The following is a 19,187-nucleotide window of genomic DNA, read 5'->3' on the forward strand; positions in this document are numbered from 1 at the left end:
TTGTTACAATGCAGTGTTGAGCTGCTGTCATTTACCACCTACCTAAGCACTGTTTTAGATCATCGCAAAAACTGCACAAGTCAAAGAGCCCAAAACCAGCCTCAGAAATCCCCAGATCCCATCAGATCAAGCATCTGTGGGATGCACCAAAACCGGCCCTGTCCATAGAGATCCCATCCCATAAACCAGAGGTCCCAGAGGATCTGCTGCCAGTGTCCTAGTGGGGGACACAAAAGGAGACCCCAAGGGGTCCATCCATGCCCTGATGGCTCAGGGCTGTTTTATCTACTTAGGGGGAACTACACAATATGAGGCATATGGTTTTAAAAGTATGGCTGTGTGGTGAATCTGCATGTAATGCCAATGTGGGAAAAGTTCACACTTAACAGGAGCTACATAAAGATTAAAATGAACCAGTTCAAGTTAATTTCTTTTTCTTTGCCAACTGGGTGCAATTTTGAGTTTTAAAACATGCGGGTTTTGTATGTACCCCATGTCACTTACAAGCTGAATGGGGACACTGTGGTTTACACATTTCAAACTAACAAATTTTCTCTGACCTGCTGATCTGACTTGACTGTTAAGTACATCCATGTCCTCCTCTCTGGTACTGCTTTGTGTTCTGGAAAGATCAAGAAGAAGAAAACAAAAATTAAAGATCTTCATTATTGAGTTATAATGGTGGTCTAATGGTCTAACCAGCCTCTTAAGCATGCATTGTTTATGATTTTCATGTTCTTTATTTGCAAATGATTCACATTGAGCACTTTCAATGAACACGCTCTTTTTAGTCAAGTTGAGTCATCATTATATAGGACATTTGAAGTAATACATGTTGACCCAAAGTGGTTTCCAATAGACAGTGTTTAGCATCTTCATGCAAAACATTGTTTATAAATATGACCACAGACTTTGTAAAGTTGTGCTGATTCAGGACAAAGTGTTCCTCAAGGCCATGATCAACATTATAATGTACTTTAGGTCAATGATACGACATTTTAAGTTTTAGTGACTTAAAAAATAGTTCAACATTTAGGAGATGCATGTAATATTTTTCCCTCCAAGAGTTAGATGAGAACTTTATTACTACTATCATTTATCTGTTACATATGAGGTATATAGCTAGGAAATGGTTTGCTTTGGTTACCACAAAGAAAGAATTCAGGGGAAACTAGTCTTGAAATGTCTAAAAATACGTAAGAATAAAAAAAAAGGCTGCAAAATAGTGAGCTTTAGAGGTGCTTGTAGGTGGACGTTTGTTACCTTCGACCAAACTGACCGCTTGCTGATTCCATCCATCCATCATCTATACACCACTTAATCCTCATTAGGGTCATGGGGGGGCTGGAGTCTATCCCAGCTGACTTGGGCAAAGGCAGGGGACACCCTGGACAGGTCGCCAGTCTGTCGCAGGGCTACATATACAGACAAACAATCCCACTCGCATACGGGCAATTTAGAATCACCAGTTAACCTCAGCATATTTTTGGATTGTGGGAGGAAGCCAGAGAACCCAGAGAAAACCCACGCATGCACAGGGAGAACATGCAAACTCCTTGCAGAAAGATCCGGGGAAAGCCGGGACGTGAACCAGGGATCTTCTCGCTGCAAGGTGAAAGTGCTAACCACTACACCACTGTGCAGCCCTCACTTACTGATTCTAGCAAGATATTTAACAGACATATGTGAAGGTGGCAATGATGCGCTCATCCATCTCCCAGCAAGAAGGTGAGATATTTCCCTTTTTTACCCTGCTTGTCTCATTTAATTTTTTCTCACCTACTGCTGTCTAGCCATGCTGATAGTTTGGTGTGGTGTCAGAAGTCATAGGTACAACGAGCTTAAACCAATGCCTAGACACCATGCGAGAAAGAAAGTCTTTTTTTTTGGCAGTTTGGGTATAGTGTACCTCACAATGTCAAATCAGTATAAAGTAGTACAATATAACATGTTGAAAAATTGACACATTCCTCGCAATCACCATCACAACTGATCCAGCTCTGGTGTTGTTTTATTGGAAGAGACAGCAAGCTTGTTGGATTGTAGAGGCAGATACTTGTGAATGATGTTTTGTAGTCGGTGTGGTGTTTGCTGAAACGGCCCTGAAGCATCACACATTCGCACAGGGAAAGACAGAGTGGGCCAGGACACATGCACATGCACTGATGAACACACACACGCATGAATATACACTCCTTTGGACTTGGTGAGACTTTTCGCTGGGAGTCATTATTTGGATCAGACAGGGATGGAGTGTGTGTACAGTGTGTACAGTGTGTACGTGAGTCAAGGGTGGAAGTGTGAAGGGCTGTCAGTGCATCGAAACGGGGGAGATTGTCCCTAATGAATCCCCCAGGTCTGAGGGTCTTTCATTGACGGCTGCTAATTTCACCTGACACTGCCAAGCCGCCGCTGAGCACAGCCTGGCAACCAATCGGCACACATCAGTCTCAATCAGAAGGAGATGCCCCCACACACATACATAAACACTTCACACACAGGGTCAGGGCTGATATCAGGGTTTCCACATCGCACATCCGCAAACATGAGCACCTGATCCTGACCAGGAGGAAGGTTTTACAGAGTCTAACTCTACCTGACCTCCAGGTGCTAAATACTGTTCTGACTCTGCTGTCACGTCTGTCACACCTGGGGAAGAGGGCTATCAGTTCTGCAGAAACACACTGATACAACACTCAAGGCCTCTTCTTTGCTCTTGTAGACCAAAGCAGAAACTCTTGATAATATCACGTTGGCTTATTGCTACATTTGCACGCTTCATGACAACTCCTCTAAAACACTGTGTGTACCACCTGAGGAGTGCTACAGTGGATTCCTCTCAACCTGAAGTCAAGCAGCACCAAACAAACAGCACCCCAGTAGACAGATGGTGTCACGCTGTTGAGCCGAAGCGGGGGAGGTGGTGCCAAGTAACAGGGGTTGCCAGTTATGGTATAACAGACTCTATAGAAAGTGTGTGGATGTGTTTGTATGTTGAGAATTTAATAGCCTGTGTTTGTGTGTCTCCTACACATGGTTTCAGTGACTTGGATGGAGAAAGTGTATGATATTATATGCCGCATAACAGAGAGACACGTTGGCAGTCTCTGCTGGTCATCTGTGCAACAATAACTCAACAAGCATCTCTTTTATTCAGAAATCTGACAAATGCACCATCGTTGTCTGCCTTCATCATCCTCCCACTGGTCCATTTTATTTAGGCTTTTTTCAAGGTCGTTACTCCCGGGCACAAAAAAATGTAGTATTTTTTTGTGTTGTTTTTTTTTCTTTTCTGCCATCCAGTGTCGGGTTATGATGAACAAATTGTGAGGCAAGAGTTGTTTACAGGAGGAACGAAAACAAGAAACAATGTTGAAAAATGGGCACCGCAGTTAGCTTTTGTGAAACAATTAATGTTGCTTGTGGTGGGCAAAAAGCGCTCGCGGCCAAAACCCATCTCTCGTCCTCCTCAGCCGTGTGTATGCAGTTGACGTTGTGGGTTTCTCACTGTGTCAAGAAAGAACATATTCAAATGTGTATGGCTATTAAATGTTAATTTGCACAACAGATGAATGTCAAGTACAGTACTTTATCAACGAAATGCCCCTTTGTTTCAGCTTGCAAGAAGCCGGGCTTTCACCGAGTTAAATGAGCTCTTGATTTTGGCATTATCAAAACTCATAAAGCATTTCAACAAATTTCATTTTAAGCTTTCAAAAGTCTGAACATGTTTACTAATTTTTCACCTACCTTCACATTTTAATACAGTAGGTGTTTTTCTCAAGAGTAAGCTTGACAGTAATGGTGAAGTTGCAAGGGAGAAGGAGAGTAGAACTACTTTTTAAATGATTTTACTATTCCTCGTTTTTTTTCTTTTTCTTTCTTGGCTTCAATTCAGCTTTTGAACAGTGACTATCAAAACACTTTGCTGTTCTGCTTGTATTGACTCAAGGTTTCTCAGTCTCTGCTGTTTGGAGAATTAATCTTGAGTGAGCAGTCTGAATAGACCACAGACGTGAAGTGACTAATGTGTCTGCCCTCCATGTATCACTGTACAGAATGGGGCGTGTTGAGCCTTTATTGAAAAATGTTGACTTTCACTACAGCAAGCTTAGTGTGCTGATAGATGGAGATTATCAGAGTGGTCGTGAAAATTTGTACCTCTCAACGCCCGATTGAGAATTTTAAACTCAAACTCAAACACAGTGTGGGATCCACTAATGCCTCGTGGCTTCAGCTAAGGAGTATGTTGCGTAACATTTTGTTAACAGTCTGTAAAGCTACATAACTAAATCGAAATAAATCCTTATTATAAGTATTATATGGGTCAGCATAGAATTGTGGGACTTTTTGTAACATGACAGGTATCATAGTTGACATTTTTGCTGTTTTCAGGCTTAAAATCAACATGACTGCCTATAACCAAACACCACGTGGCATTTTTAGAGAAAGATTCTTCTAAATATTATATATACAATTGAGTAAAATTGAGATTGAAAGCTATTTATAAAGATATTGTAGTAAACCTGTTGACATGCGATAAATCCACACTTGACTCACACACTACTTTATATTAAATAACTCAGAAAGCCTTGGAGTCTTGCCAGTCTTTTCTTCAGGAGGAAATGACATCATGTGGAGCAGGTCATATGACTTGGAATTATCACACCTCCCAGAGAGGTGTTTTTGTAATGAGTAACTTAGTTGAAAACTGATTTCTCAGACACAGATACGATTTGTTATTTTCCATATAAAATTTGATATATTGCCAAAAAAGAAATATCTGTCATGATTATCTCAACTTAATAAAAAGAACACAATCAAAACTATTTTGGAATAAGGTCATTTTATTATTGTTTAGCTGATTAGAAGGTGGTTGTTGTTAAATTCAGACAGTTATTTAGTTGACATTTTAGTAATGTCCAGTAATTTTTTTTTAATACATGATTGTTTCCATAATAACTAATTATGGAATTTGTAAAGACATGATCAGAATGAATATAAAAAACATTAGTTTTTTTAAACTTTTAATAAAATATATGTACGATATATCCTATGAACTTCAAAAGTCCCTCAATTATATATCGACCAATATATATGTATATAACTATAAATACACACTGTGTTGTGTATATACTGCCTCTGTTTTAAGTTTACTATAGAATCATGTATGACTCAATATTTTTGGCTCTTAACCGTAAGTCAGGCATGAAGCATTGTCCAGAGGTGAGTCAACCCTCCTCTCTTTCATATACACACAAGCACTAAAGTGCTCCTGTCAGGAGTGCTCTGATGACCACCAGTGCATACACACCTGACAGCTTCTTCCAATTACATTTGCGATGAAGACACAACACACGCTCGCACTCCAGATGCTGATACAGAGACTCATAGAAGTAAAACAGCCTCCTGTGCCTTACACCGGAGCTTGAGCTGATGTAGCTTGACATGGTCAAAACAAAGCTCAGTGTTTCTTCACCGCTACGTTAAGCATCAAGGCTGGCGTGTCAGGCCTTACCTGCTTCCTGTTTGAAGGCTCCATGGAAACCCACAGTGACGACGCCACCTGGTCAGTGTCAGCGGAAGTCAGTATGAGCGGCACAGGGGGGAGATAGAGAAGAAAAGGAGAGGGAGAATAAAGGAGCACCAGAGCCTCCTACTGTATCGCTTTAGGAAACTGTTGTCCATTTTTACACATATCGATTGTTTTGGTCTGGAGCAGCAACATGCTGTACATACTGGATAGTCCAAAACACTGACCTTTGCTCTTAATTCAGACGATTGATATTCAATTTTTATTAAATTCTAAGCATGCACTGTAAATCACACCGGATTTGAGCATAAAATAAATGCTTAAATGTCTTTAGCTCTATTTCTTGCCATGTAGGAGAGTAATACTGTGCACCTGGATTTAAAGCCAGTTGGTTTTGGGAGACACATTAGAGGTAAAGCTCTGAAAAGTTTCATTCTTCCTTATCCCACTGCTTATTCTTTTGGCTGCAGTGTTGTCAAGTGGTTGCACACTGAAGATAGAGAGCCATGAGATGCATTAGGGGGAATTTTTTAAGCTGCTGGTGCATTTTGAGGAGTTACATATATAAAATTTATTCATTGTCAGCCCAATATTTATGATCACTGAAGCTGTGGAACATGCTCACATTTTCTATAAGCTGGAGGAATAACAATAATAGTCTTAGTCATAATGTTACTACAGGCTTAATCTAAACTATAGATGATTCAAATTAAAGTTGATTATGTCAAGTGTCAACCTGAAGTGTTTGTGAAGAAAGGCAAATATAAAATAGGTATGACATCTTTTTAGTTCCTGTCAGTGTTGCTATTTCTTCGCCTAATCTGCCAAAGGAGGAAACACCAATGAAAGAAAGCTGCTGGTCGACTTGCAGGGCATGCATTAAATCTACATCCACTTTGTTGAGATCAAAATTTGTGAACAATTGCCATCCAATAAAAGTCGGGCACTGCAACAGAAGTGGAAAAGAGAAAGAGGAGCGGAACGCTTGTATGTGTTTTCAGCCTTCGCCCAAATTGAGGCCACACTTTTAAGGTCAGCAGAGTGCGAGGAAGTGCAGCGGGTTGCAGAATGTTGCTGGCACTTAGCTTGGCGCACTTCTGAACCTCCTAGACGTCTGTGGCAAGGTCACTGCAGGAAGCATAAATGGGAGTTGATGGCTCCGTTGTTCCGTGTCATCCGCCGTGCTCTCCACCATACTATTTGGGGACGGCACTACTGAGCACAGCTGACATCATGTACATATATGCACAAAAGAGGCAGGCAATATTAAAAAAGCGTGGTGAAAAATAGAGCCCAGCCTGACATCATTAAGACACAAGCTTCAGTTAGCCCACACAATGTGATGATGGAATATAATTGATGCATTTCCTGTTTTCAACCCCAGAGAGCTTTTCATTCTGGCCTACACAAACACACATCCTTGTGTCTGACAGAATGTTAGTGGAAGTTTTTTGTAAGTAACTGTTGGATTTTTTTTTTTCAAATCTCCTTTTTAAATGCAAAGGGGTAATGGAAATTCATGATGAGAGGCCAGAGTGGTCCTGATGCTCCGCTCATCCTTTTCCCACTCAAGACTTTTTCTACTTTGAGAATGCATTGTTTTACTGCAAATTATAACCATAAAAAAGCCTCTGATCCCCCATTCTGTTAAATTAATAGAATTACGCAAAAAATGTAATGATAGCAATTAAGTCTTGAAAATGCAAATTTTATAGTCAAGGACGATTACCTCATTTATAGCATGTGCTGGAATGATGCCAGACGAAGGTAATTTAGATCCGGGTTGCTCACGGTTACATCATGATGAATATGAGACGAGTGGGGCCTCATCACGCACCTCCAGTCACCCAACTCTCAATCAAACGGAGAGGTGGGGGCGGAGTTTGGGGGAATGAGGAACATGTATGCTGTCAGGGACAACTCTTCCTCAGGAAAGAAAGACATACATCAGGAGTTAATGGGACTGAAGGAGTATGAGGAGACAAACTACAGGTATTCTTCAAAAGATCTGAGTGGTAGGACGTCTAAAATGACTGCAAAGGGCACTTCCGCACTGATCATAAGTTTTAAAGAGTCTGCTCTTGACTTTCGTGACTTTACAAATATTATGTATTCCAACCGCTTCACACAGAGAGTAACTGTAATGCATTTTACAACTAATCCTGACATTTCAGACCAAAATGGATTCCAACGGAGGTTTGATAGAAGTCTCTCAGGATAACCCCGAATGCCCTGTTAACCTCATAATGTTTATTGTCTGAGATTAAAAATTCACATCAAAACTCCATGCCCAAATGACATTTAAATGCAAGGATTTTTAAACCATAACTGCGTTTGGCTGAGTAAAATACTCACATTAGTTAATTATTCGAGCAGGCAGCTGTGAATGGCATGAATCTTTTATGGGGGTCTGCCTGGTGTCATGATCTCTAATAGCTTAACATTTCACTTTCGCACTCCCTCCCTGGTGCAGTGCAACCCAGGACTGCTCCAATCAACAACTGTTTTACATGCTGGAGTGTGGTGCAGTGGTAGCCTGGTGCTGAGGTCCAAATCAAGAGTTTTTCCTTTTAATATGGTCGACACGCTGAGATCAGGACAGGATCATTTTGCTTTTCATCTCAAAATTTCCAGTCAGATAACATTATCATCAGTATCACTCATATAATGTTTTCAAATATATTGATTTTGTGTGATTTTCACCTCCAGGGAGATTTAATGGTGAAAAAGCACAGAGATAAAATAAGAGAAATAGCAGAAATATCCCTCTTGGTTCTTTTAAAACTGGAAAGCCATTTAACTAACATTTCACCCAGGCCTGGCTATTACACAGTCTATTGACACACATTGCACCCGGCTTGGACTCTTTCTCAACCCCATCCATCGGTCACACTGATTGTCCCCTGGTAGGCAGAGGTCTGCAACGTTAATGGAAATGGGGCGATGCTAGGAGCATAGAGCCTGGAGAAGCCTGGATGATCCCTCAGGCCATGGCTGCCACGGGATGAAATAGAGAGACTATTACAGCAGAGTTGTAAAGCCCCACACGCTCCACGCACTATCATAATAGAATATTGATTCTATCAGATGCCAGGCCCCGGCCTGTCCCTGCAATGAAGAAAAGAGCACTAAAGGTCATTGTGTAAAAGAACAGAGTCGGGGAGAGAGACATAGAAGAGCAGAGAGGTAGAGGAACAGAATATTGTGGACTGGAAAGAAAAACTGGACTGTTGTTTTGATACTGTGTTTCTCAAATAATAGGAACTTATTATGCTGCATGCTGTAAAACTATTAGAAAAAAAGTAAAAGGACAAGCAGAAAGGATTTCAGTAGTGTATGAATGAAGTTGAATAAATCTTAACTCATTTCTGTTGTTCAATTAAACTCCCTTTTCTCCTTTTATTTATTTATTTATTTATTTGCATTGCCGCATCTGTCTCCACAGCCATAAGTAACAGGGAAGCAATTTCACCCATTAATTGTTGATCAAGGCGGTTGGGAAAAGCGCCAAAGGAAAAGGATGACAAATAAGCGCCCACCACGCGAACAGCAGTACAAATTACACCACAAGCAGGAGACGTTTATGCTTGATTGGACCAATTTAATGTTTTCTTACAAAAAAGCCCACAAATCCTGGGAGGACAGTTAAGGAAATGACTTTTTAATCATCCAAGGAGCCGCTGTGCCTTGTCTCTCCTGATGGGCCCATATTGAAGACTTAGAGCCATTAGGAGAAGGACTTCATTGGTGGAAGTCGTTGTTAGCAACAGTTGGACTTTTTAGGCATGAACTTCAGTCCAAACTGAGCAGTAGCTGTTCGGATTCAGGGCGAAACAGCTTTTTATGGTGATTTTTTGTTTGCTTGTTTGTTCATTTTGTTGCTTGGCTCGCTCTCTGCTTAGATTAATATAGGTATACACTACATTTTATACGATTTACAGCAAGATGCTACTGCCAATGCCATTAAATTTATGTACTATTGTTTTAATTATGGGTCTAAATAATTTCAAAACAGGCCCAAGCTACACTTTTGTCAAACAACATAACCCTAGCACCAGCCTGCAACCATCACACTCTGTAACCAAGTCAGGCGAGGCATATGCTTAACAATGACACAATACCTTAGGAAATTGACTAATCTTTGCTGTGACATTATGGCCTGTATACAAACTTCATGATGAATTCTGTTTTTCCCTGGCCCTTGGAAAATATATTCATGAAATTTCAATGTCTGATGAAACAAGTCATCTTTTAACCAGACCTTGACTGTGACATACCATTCCTCATTTCTATTCCAGGCAAGGCTTTATTTTAGTCAAATAAATATCCATTTGTCTTGCTGTATTTCTTTTTTTTTTTCGCAATTCACACAGCTCCAGTAATTGAACAGTAGTTGTTGTCGAGGGCCCCTGCAAATGAAACTGCCATTGTAGAATCAAAAATAATCAATTTGATGAGTCTTGTATATACTCCCATACTCAAAGTAATGTGATATTGATTCGGCACTCTGATATAGTACTCCTCTCCTCCACCAGAATGATTATTGGCTTTTGACAAATTCCAGCTTTTATTCCCCCCCTCCTGCTTGGCCCAGCCATGTCTTTTGTCTCAAAGCACCGATGCCAAAGCCCTCAGCTCCAATTCCGCTCTGCAGCCCGACTCTCTGTGTTTGTAACACACGTGAACAATAAAAGACTCTTTTTATTGCTGATCAACAGCAGGAATACAATTTGACCTGATCAGTCTGCATCAAGCCATTTTACACGCAATTCAATTTGCATCTAGAAGACATGCAATTTTGAATCCTTTGCCTCTGCCTTGCTTTCTTTCACCTTCACACACACACACACACACATACACACACACACACACACACACACACACACACACACACACACACACACACACTAGTGCATACCTTTAAGTTATTATGTTTCATAGCATTGTGAGGCATTGTGGATGGTAGCTCTGAAAAACTAATACATTATTTAAATCCAAATCACCCTCCCCTGTCCGGCCATGTTATAGATGACAATAATGCTGCCACCCCACCCTTCTCCACAACCCCTCCTCTCTCACACACACACACCTCCATACACATTCTCACGCCACCTCTCTCACTCTAGTTGTCTCTCTTTTCTCTCTGAATCAAAGGGATGCCAGGGACCAAGACAATGGTATGGATGGAGTGATGGTTGGGGCAGATGAAGATGAAGGGATGAGGATGATGGATGCGCGGCTGGACGGCTGGATGGATGGAATTCAGGTGTGTGGAGGGGCAGAGGAGGGATGGAAGGAGGGATAGAAGAATGATGGACGGTGGGGGAGGGAGGGGTGAGGAGGGGGGCGAGAAAGCCGCAGAGGAAAGATGAAAAGATGGCAGGCCTCAACACCAGGCCAGTCTGTATTGATTAGTGTGTGTAATAAAGAAAGCGAGACACCTGGCCCCAGAGAGGACATGGTTCACTTGGTGTCTGCTTTAACAAGGAGTGTATGTGTGTGTGTTCGAGTGTGTGTGTGTGTGTGTGGTGTGTTTGAGATCTAAAGCCACTAAATATGCCGATGCGTGCATTTTACTCACAGAAATGCCAAAGGGTGTCTACGGAAATGAATAAATGAACAAGTACAGTATGTGTGCGGACACGTGTGCGCACCTGTGTGTGTGTGTGTGTGTGTGTGTGTGTGTGTGTGTGTGTGTGTGTGTGTGTGTGTGTGTGTGTGTGCGTGTGCGTGTGTGAGTCTGTTGGTTCATGTCAGCCCATGTACAGTGAATGCAGGTGTGTGTGTGTTTGCACACGCTGCAGGCTGCATCCCCTATGCGCTGTGTGTGAAAAAACACTTCACACACGCACACAACAACGGCCTGCTCATGGAAAAATCAATATGATGGTGATAGAAATATGCTTGAATGTTCTCTAGGTGAGAGATTGATCTGAGTTCCACAGAGGGTCTGTCCAAAACCAAATAATGGTTAGGGGCCAGCGACCTCCAGATCTCCACAGAAAACAATAATTAGAACCACACTGGTTATGCTTGGACTAACCATAAAGGCCAGAGTCAATGAAGGCTAAGCGCTAATGCTGCAAAGGTTACGCTTCAGCATAAATAAAAAAGGAGCTTTGGACAATATGTTCGCACTGTAATGGTCAAGAATGATGTTTTAAATCATATTTTCACCTAAACTTCAAATAAATAAATGAATTACAAAAAAAAACATATTTCCCCTTATATCTATAGTGGTGCGGTTCAGTTTGATTTTATTTGCAATAAGTATTAGATACCTGCCTCTAACCCCACCCCCAAGGCTCTGACAGTAAAATGTCATCATTCCAATTGTACATTGTGTTTATAATGAATTTCTTTGGCACAATATTGTTGGTACTGTAAAAATAAAAAAAAACTACAAACCAACAAATCTATATTTTTATTTAACTTAGGTGAACTGACCCTTTAACGTGGCAATTACTAAAATATAATTATTTTTTCTTTATGTTGCTTTTTTCCGTCCGTACTTGATACTTGACAAAGTTTCTGCTTTAGAAAAATATATCATAGTTCCATTTTGAACAAAATTGGCCATCACCTAATATTGAAACTATTCAATCCAAAAAATGAAAAAATAGACAGATTTTTTTTTACACTTTCCTTTTGAAATTTTATTAATTAACAGATCATGTCTTAGGAAGTTCAGCCACAACAATCTGCACCACAATAACCTCACACTACACATACATGATCGATATTTGGTACGGCAGCAACTTCACCACTACTGGGCTCTCCAGTGTTTTGCATATAGCAACACCTACACATATTGTTGCTCTTCTGAGCATAAACCAATATGTTTGAACTTCGATGTTCTCCTTAGCTCACTGACTGCCAAAAACTGCCTCAGCATTATTTTGCTGATCTCCATGTCCAGGTTTTCACTTGCAGGTGCAGTAACTATGACTTTCTATGCAAAAGGGTTCAAGACAAGCAGGACAGGCTGATAGTGAGGAACAGTCAAGCCAGAGATTATGTTGGAGGTGCTCTGTGTGGCACAGAAATATCAGGGTCCAACCACATAGTCAGGCATAGCCAAGTGAAAATAAAGTCCCTCAACCATATTTTATCATTTTATCCAATTATGTTACAGGAGGCAAAAGGTTTCAATATTAAAAAGATTTCTGGGCAAAGGCTCAGTCTTTAAAAGGGTTTCATGGAAAATAACAAGATATTAAAATGTCCAAGTCAAAATTTTTAAGTACTTCCTAATCTTGGAGGAAAATATGCACACATATAAATTGGTCTTACTCTCCCAAGGCTGGATTGGCCAACAGAAATTCCTGATATTACCTACCCAGCCTATCATCAGCACAGCCACTTTTTGAGTGATGAGTCTCCTACAGGAACCAACAGCTGTATGTGCAAATCATGCATATAAATCAATTACCAGGGCCCTATGTACTTTAAATGCACCCATTAATTAAGCAATGTCAGACACAATGAACCGTGAAGTTCATTGCATTTTTAACATTCAAACCCAGGATTATTTGAAGAGTGCATGAGAGAGAGGGAGATGGGTTTACCTAATGATTAGCCCCATAGCTCAATGTCGGGCAGACGCCAGCGGAAATTTCAGGAAAGCTGTTGCGAGAGGAGACAGAACAGCAGCGAGCTGTCTCAGCAATCTACAGAACACGGATGGGTTGATCAAAAGGAACGCAAGGAACAACAACAACTAGCCACTTTTAAACTTTCAACTCAAAACAGCTAAATGCTCCTACACGATACATACTTGGTCTATCTGGTGGACTGATACGAGTCCCATTTTTCATCTTGTCTGCATTTTCTGAGAACAGAGTTTCTGTATGCAAATACTTGCACAAATGAAACATGTAATACACAAGTACAGTCTACAGAGAGTGTTTAGACCCCTTTACTTTTTAGACACCTTGCTTCATTGTAACTTTATTTTTTAATTTGAAAAAATTACTTTTTGTCATTACATACACTATGTTAGCCTTCCTTTATTTGGCTGAATTCAAACTCCCTTACATTTTGAAAAGTTTCCTTGTCCCTGCTGCTGAGAGGGACTCTATGTTATGATGCTGCCACCACCATGCTTCACTGTATTAACCAGAAAAAAGAGCAATGCCTCGGGTTTGTGAGACAGGTTGCTTAAAGTTCTGTCCAAAAGTTTCTGACTCATTAGAATATTATTTTTCTCATGCTCTTGGAGTCTTTTAAATAGAGTTTGGTAAACACCAAGCAGGTTCTTATATGCACCTTCACTTACAATATCTTCATTAAAGTCATTTTATAATGCAGATGACATCTAAAACTCTGTTAGTGATCATTGCATCCCTTGTCACTACTCTGACCAAGGACCTACTTGCCCTGTATTTTTGCTAATGTGAAGGAGCGTTTTCAGTGTTGGATATTTAATATATTGGGGAAAAATCCTAAAACATGTTTTCACTCTGTTATAATATGTTATTAAGTGTGAATTGATGTGAAAAATGTTTTAAATTAATGCAAAAAAAAAAAGGAAAATAGTGAAGGGGTCTGAACATTTTAAGATGCAATTGTACAAATTAAATATTCTGTGACTGTATGACACGTGCGATGATAGTCTACACTGAGATTAGAGCAAAAGCACACAATGAACAGCATTATAACATTTTTATTTATTCAGTAAGTCTGTCTTAAAAGCTCAACACTTTCAAGAATTGTTGTAATCCCTTCAGTGAAGTGATGAAAAAGAAAAGTAAATCTACAAGGTTTTCTTTCAACAACTGCAATAAGCAGGTGCTGTGGATTTGTGCGTCTGCATGTGCATGCTTGTGCGTCTGTGAACTATGTGGTGCCAGGCTGTAGTTTGGTTCAAGTTGCTGTGAGATGACAGGAGAGGTTGGGGGGAGCTCAGAGAGAAGAAGCTGGGCCCAGCTGCCTGGCATTAAGCAATGACCTCTGCATAATAAAAGATGGCAACAACATTTCCCACTCATTACAAGGTTCCACACTGTGACAAGATTTGCATATTCATATATTTCTCCCTTCGCCTCCCCTCCATTTTTTTCACCGCAAATTATTTTTCCTGTGAGCAGGACATCTGCCTCCCTGACACTGTTCTGGAAAAGGAAAAATAAATAAATATGTGTGTAGGGAGGCACATGATCTACCCAGATGCCACAGAAATATGGCACGATGTTGACATCGTCACACACCCCATCCGTGTGTGTTTTCCACAGCTTAAGCACCAGGAAATCACGTTTGGGGTCAGTGGACAAGAATACAGCTTGGGCATAAAAACCTGATAAAGGTCTGGAATGTAAATCTGTTTTGCATATTACTGTTTTGATGCAGTGCCATAAAATACCACTACCGTACTGGTTTTGCAGGTTCCACATTTTTAGGACCGACTAAAATTTATCACAAAGTGGTAGACTACCATACTGTTAAAGCTGAGGCAGGTGTTCTTTCAACACTATCCTAAAAATAAAAGATGGAAAATAAAAAGGAGACTTGGATCATGCTTTTATTTTAATCATAATGATCAATCAATTATAAAAAAATGACCTTCTTATTAATTTTTAAGGAATGTGTGCGAAAGTATACAAAGAAGTTGAAATTTAAATGATTAATTTGGATGTAATATTTAAGATTACACATTTTCAACATTTTTTTTATTATAGGTGCTCCCAGTGCCCCCAGATATCCTTAAGGTTTGTAGGTTTTCTCTGATCAAAAAATCAGAACAGAAAGTTCTTTCTCTTTTTACAAAGCATAATTATATTTCAACATCAAACACGTGAATTAAATGAACCTGTGTAAATAGAAAACACAGACATGTATGCAAAGACAGTAAATGGACAAAATTCTTCATCAAAAGAATTGCTTTAGTGATTGCCTTAAAAAACAATCAGAGAAGGTTTGGAAAGAAGAAGGAAAAACAGCAGCAGAAGGGGGAATTTGAATCCCTTTTATTTAGTTGAGCAACTTTAATTCAAATGAATCAGGCTGAGCCGCACCCGCCAACCGTGCCCGAAGAGTTGCCGATCTCAACGTGCAGCATAACGATCACCGCAGCACTTCTGAATACAAACTGTTTTATGTGAATACCTCAAGCTGAGGGCTACATAAATATAGAATTAGACAAAGTGTTATTTTTTTCTTTTTATGTTTTATTTTTCCACTCTTTTCTCACTCTCCAGCAACATCCCCAGGTTGGGTTGGCTCTAAGCAGATGCAGGCACTTACTTCAAAAAGTTGCAGCTCCCTTATGATAGCACTGCAAAAAGGTTTTCTTTTAACTTAAATCAGCAAATGTGTGGAGCAGAGACCTAGCGGCATGTTTCTCTCCCTCAGAAATAATTGCTCCCAGGGATCAATTTGAAATTTAAATTGTGGTGAGATGGGTGTTTGTCATTAACAATCAAATATTTGAACCATTGTAATACCTTTGCCCCCTCTGCATCTGCACTCTTTGCCCCAAGTTGGAAAAAAATACTACACCAGGCGTTGTTTTGATGAATAGAAAAGGTGATGATTCTCTCAGAAAACATCACGAGAGACAGCAGGAGGTGAAACAAGAGCAATTCATCAGTTTTACAGATTTATATAAAAGAGTAACATATTAAAACAAAAAGAACAGTGGAATATGTCTGTATGTTATTCAGCTGCATTTCAGACCGACATCGTGTTGCATATTAAATAAAAACAGGCAAAGTATGCAAAGACCAAACTGAAGAGTTGAGTTAAATGATCCCGGCAGTAAGGTAGGACAAATGGAGAAAGAGAAGAGCTTCCTGTCATCTCTGAAAGGCAGCGTCTCTGCTTAATGTTCATTAAGGGGCTGATTGAATTGGGGGTGTAGCACTGTCACTGTTAATGGAGTGATCTCTAATTGGAGCGCATTAGCTCTATAGGTTCTGGCTTGTGTCAAAGGCAGGCAGAAGGGCAGGATGCTCCACTGGTCTATGTTGGCAATGTTAAAGGTGCACCAAAATAAACAAATGTTGAGCATTTGCATATATTAAAGGTTAACCATTGATTATTTCTCTGTAGAATTATGTCAAAATGTACTTTTCGTCATTTTCTATCGCAGATGGACAATAAACCACAAAAAATGTCATCCAGTAATTTTTCTCTTTTCTCATTTTCAATCCTTTTATGGGGACTTTTAGGCTGGGACGGCATATTGCTCCATCAGAGCTCTATGGATCTTAAGGGTGTGTGTGAGAGTAAATGTGTTATGTGTGTGTGTCCATATGCACTGTGCACCGTGCCCCAGGGCCAAGACTGTGATGGTTTAAACATGGAGGTGAGGAGCAACTTCAAGGCCAAAGTAAGGTGTGTTCCTGATAATGACGAGCACAAATGACCACTATCGCCATTCAACACGACCCAGAACTTGATCTGTAATGGCTGCCCATAAAGGAGAATCATCATCAATGAAAATGACAGGTTATTAAGATCCGATTTTAGGGGGGCTATGGCTTTAGTATGATAGGTTAGCTAGCTATAAAACCTTTAAAGCCGAGCCCTCAACGACATCAGTCCTGATCCCCATCTTCCTGCACCCTGTGCCAGAGACACATGCTAATAAGCTCACAACCTTTAATTAAGCAATATGTGTAAGTAGGCGGCCATTACGGCCTGATTTGTGAGCCACTTCATTACACTAAGCACCGGCTAGCAGACACATATTCAATACAAATCAAGCTGGCCTGAATATTATCCTGCTTAATGTGAGGCCAATATTGATATTTTATCACTCGTGTTCTGATTAGTGACTTTAGGAATCTTCATATTTCATTGTGTTGAGGCAGTGTGGGTCACTTAACAACCTGCATTCATTAGAAGTGTTGCTCAAGTGTTTATTAGGTTTATTAGGTCACAGATAGTTTATCAGTTCGCATACACTACTTGTGTTTACTTGTATAGGTTTTGAAGAGCAAAACACTGTAACTTACAGTACTACCACTGAGGTTGGTATTAGTCAGCTATTGGCGTGGAAGTTATTTCTGACTGTAATTCTGTTTTGTATGACACAAATGATACAGTACGTGTAGACGTGTAGAAACAAGTTGTTCAAATTTGTTAATGAGACACATTATACTGCATTTCCAAGTCAGCAATACAATCTAAACTACTTATAGCTGGGAAATTAATCAACAGAGTTTTTAATATTTGAATCTAACAACTATATAAAGAGCAGAAACAATTCCAGTATTCAAAAATGAAACAACTTCTACAGTATATTGCAGACTTTTAAAGTCAGATTATGGTAATCAGTTTAAGGTCGAAAGATCTTCATTTTCATTTGATATCATTGATTGAGGTCTTGCAGTGCAAAACTAGAGCCGCATCCGCTTCCCCCTACTGGCTCAACACGATGGAACCCTGAGGGCAACAAAACACCTGATGAACCTATACATATATTTGTATAAGATAATGGAACATTTCCCCGTCATGTGAAAAACACATATTTGACAATAATAACACGTATTTGTAAGAAGAAGCATCTAGGTAACACTCACGCCCAAACAGTTTCTTCCGTTTCCGTAGCTGGAGTGAAGCGCTTGCACCTCCCTTATCCTCCCTCTGATTGGCAGAGCTCTGACTGGGGCATGGCACCATCCTGGTTGCATTGTCAACCCCCTCCACGTCACCAATCACCTTCAGATAAACAGCAGTGCATGCTTAAATCAGCCAGGCAACATAGACTGAAAGGTAACACAAAAAAATGAACAGTGTAACAATGATAAACCCAACAGTTTCAGGCATCCCCGAGGCCATATGTATCAAGCATCACAAAGTACAGGTTGAACTTGGATGACAGTGACTGAGATTGGCAGGAGAACTGCTATTTTCCTTCAGGCCTGCGAGTAGTGTTGTCATGCATAGTCTCTACTTCTGTCCTGGTGCTTAGAGTGAAGTTGGAGGAGAAGCAGAAATGGAGACTTTATATGACACACTACCTCTTGTCCCAGAGGGGAAACAGCTCTCACAACTCTAGGTTGGCCTACTTATGCACAGTGAAGGGAAATACAACTTAAATCTCACTGGGTATAAGCCATTATAGAATGATAAACCATACATTTGCCCAAAATACTAAATATATAGGGAGAAAATAACATTTATTATACTGTTACATAAATTATAATCAGCGGAAAGTATCACAACAACAGCAGCATCAAATAGTCACGTTAAAAATGTAGACAGGCACTTTTCTAAAGTTGTAAATTACACAGATAGAGTAGCAATTGGAGAAAAAAAAAACTGGAAAAATGTTCCACCAAGTGCTTCTTTATCTAAAACTAGTATAAACTTGCCAGATAATTGCATGTGGTGTACTTTGGAGGAGTCCTCTTGCTAAGCAGATATGGCTGCCAGGGAGGCATTAATCTCCTCATGCAACATATAGTACGTAGCCAAGGACATTCCCTCTCTCTCTCCTTCTCTGTGTCTCTTGTAGCCACACACACACACACATACACACACAGCATACAGAGCACACTCACTTCCTGTATAAATCAAATTCATATTTCTGAGGGCTGCCGATGACCTCACGGCAAATGAAGCGTAGGTCCTCGGCTATGCAGCGGCAATCAAACATGCGGCAGAGTAATTACAAAAGAGGGGTAGGAGGGAGAATTGATGCAGTTTG

At 40.2% G+C, this 19,187-nt stretch overlaps 1 protein-coding gene across 1 annotated transcript in view; it reads right to left on the minus strand.

The window, feature by feature from the left end:
• Positions 1-14,151: 14,151 nt before the first annotated feature.
• ofcc1 (orofacial cleft 1 candidate 1) overlaps positions 14,152-19,187 on the minus strand; it is an 87,961-nt gene continuing 82,925 nt past the window's right edge. The window contains exons 23-24 of the mRNA XM_055006958.1: positions 18,058-18,196; positions 14,152-17,920 (exon numbers count right to left, since the gene is read on the minus strand). Coding sequence (XP_054862933.1) covers positions 17,847-17,920; positions 18,058-18,196 — 213 coding nt within the window. The 3' untranslated portion in view covers positions 14,152-17,846. The remainder of the gene's footprint in view (positions 17,921-18,057; positions 18,197-19,187) is intronic.

The sequence above is a fragment of the Amphiprion ocellaris genome, chromosome 22, assembly GCF_022539595.1.
Source record: "Amphiprion ocellaris isolate individual 3 ecotype Okinawa chromosome 22, ASM2253959v1, whole genome shotgun sequence".
Taxonomy (NCBI): domain Eukaryota; kingdom Metazoa; phylum Chordata; class Actinopteri; family Pomacentridae; genus Amphiprion; species Amphiprion ocellaris.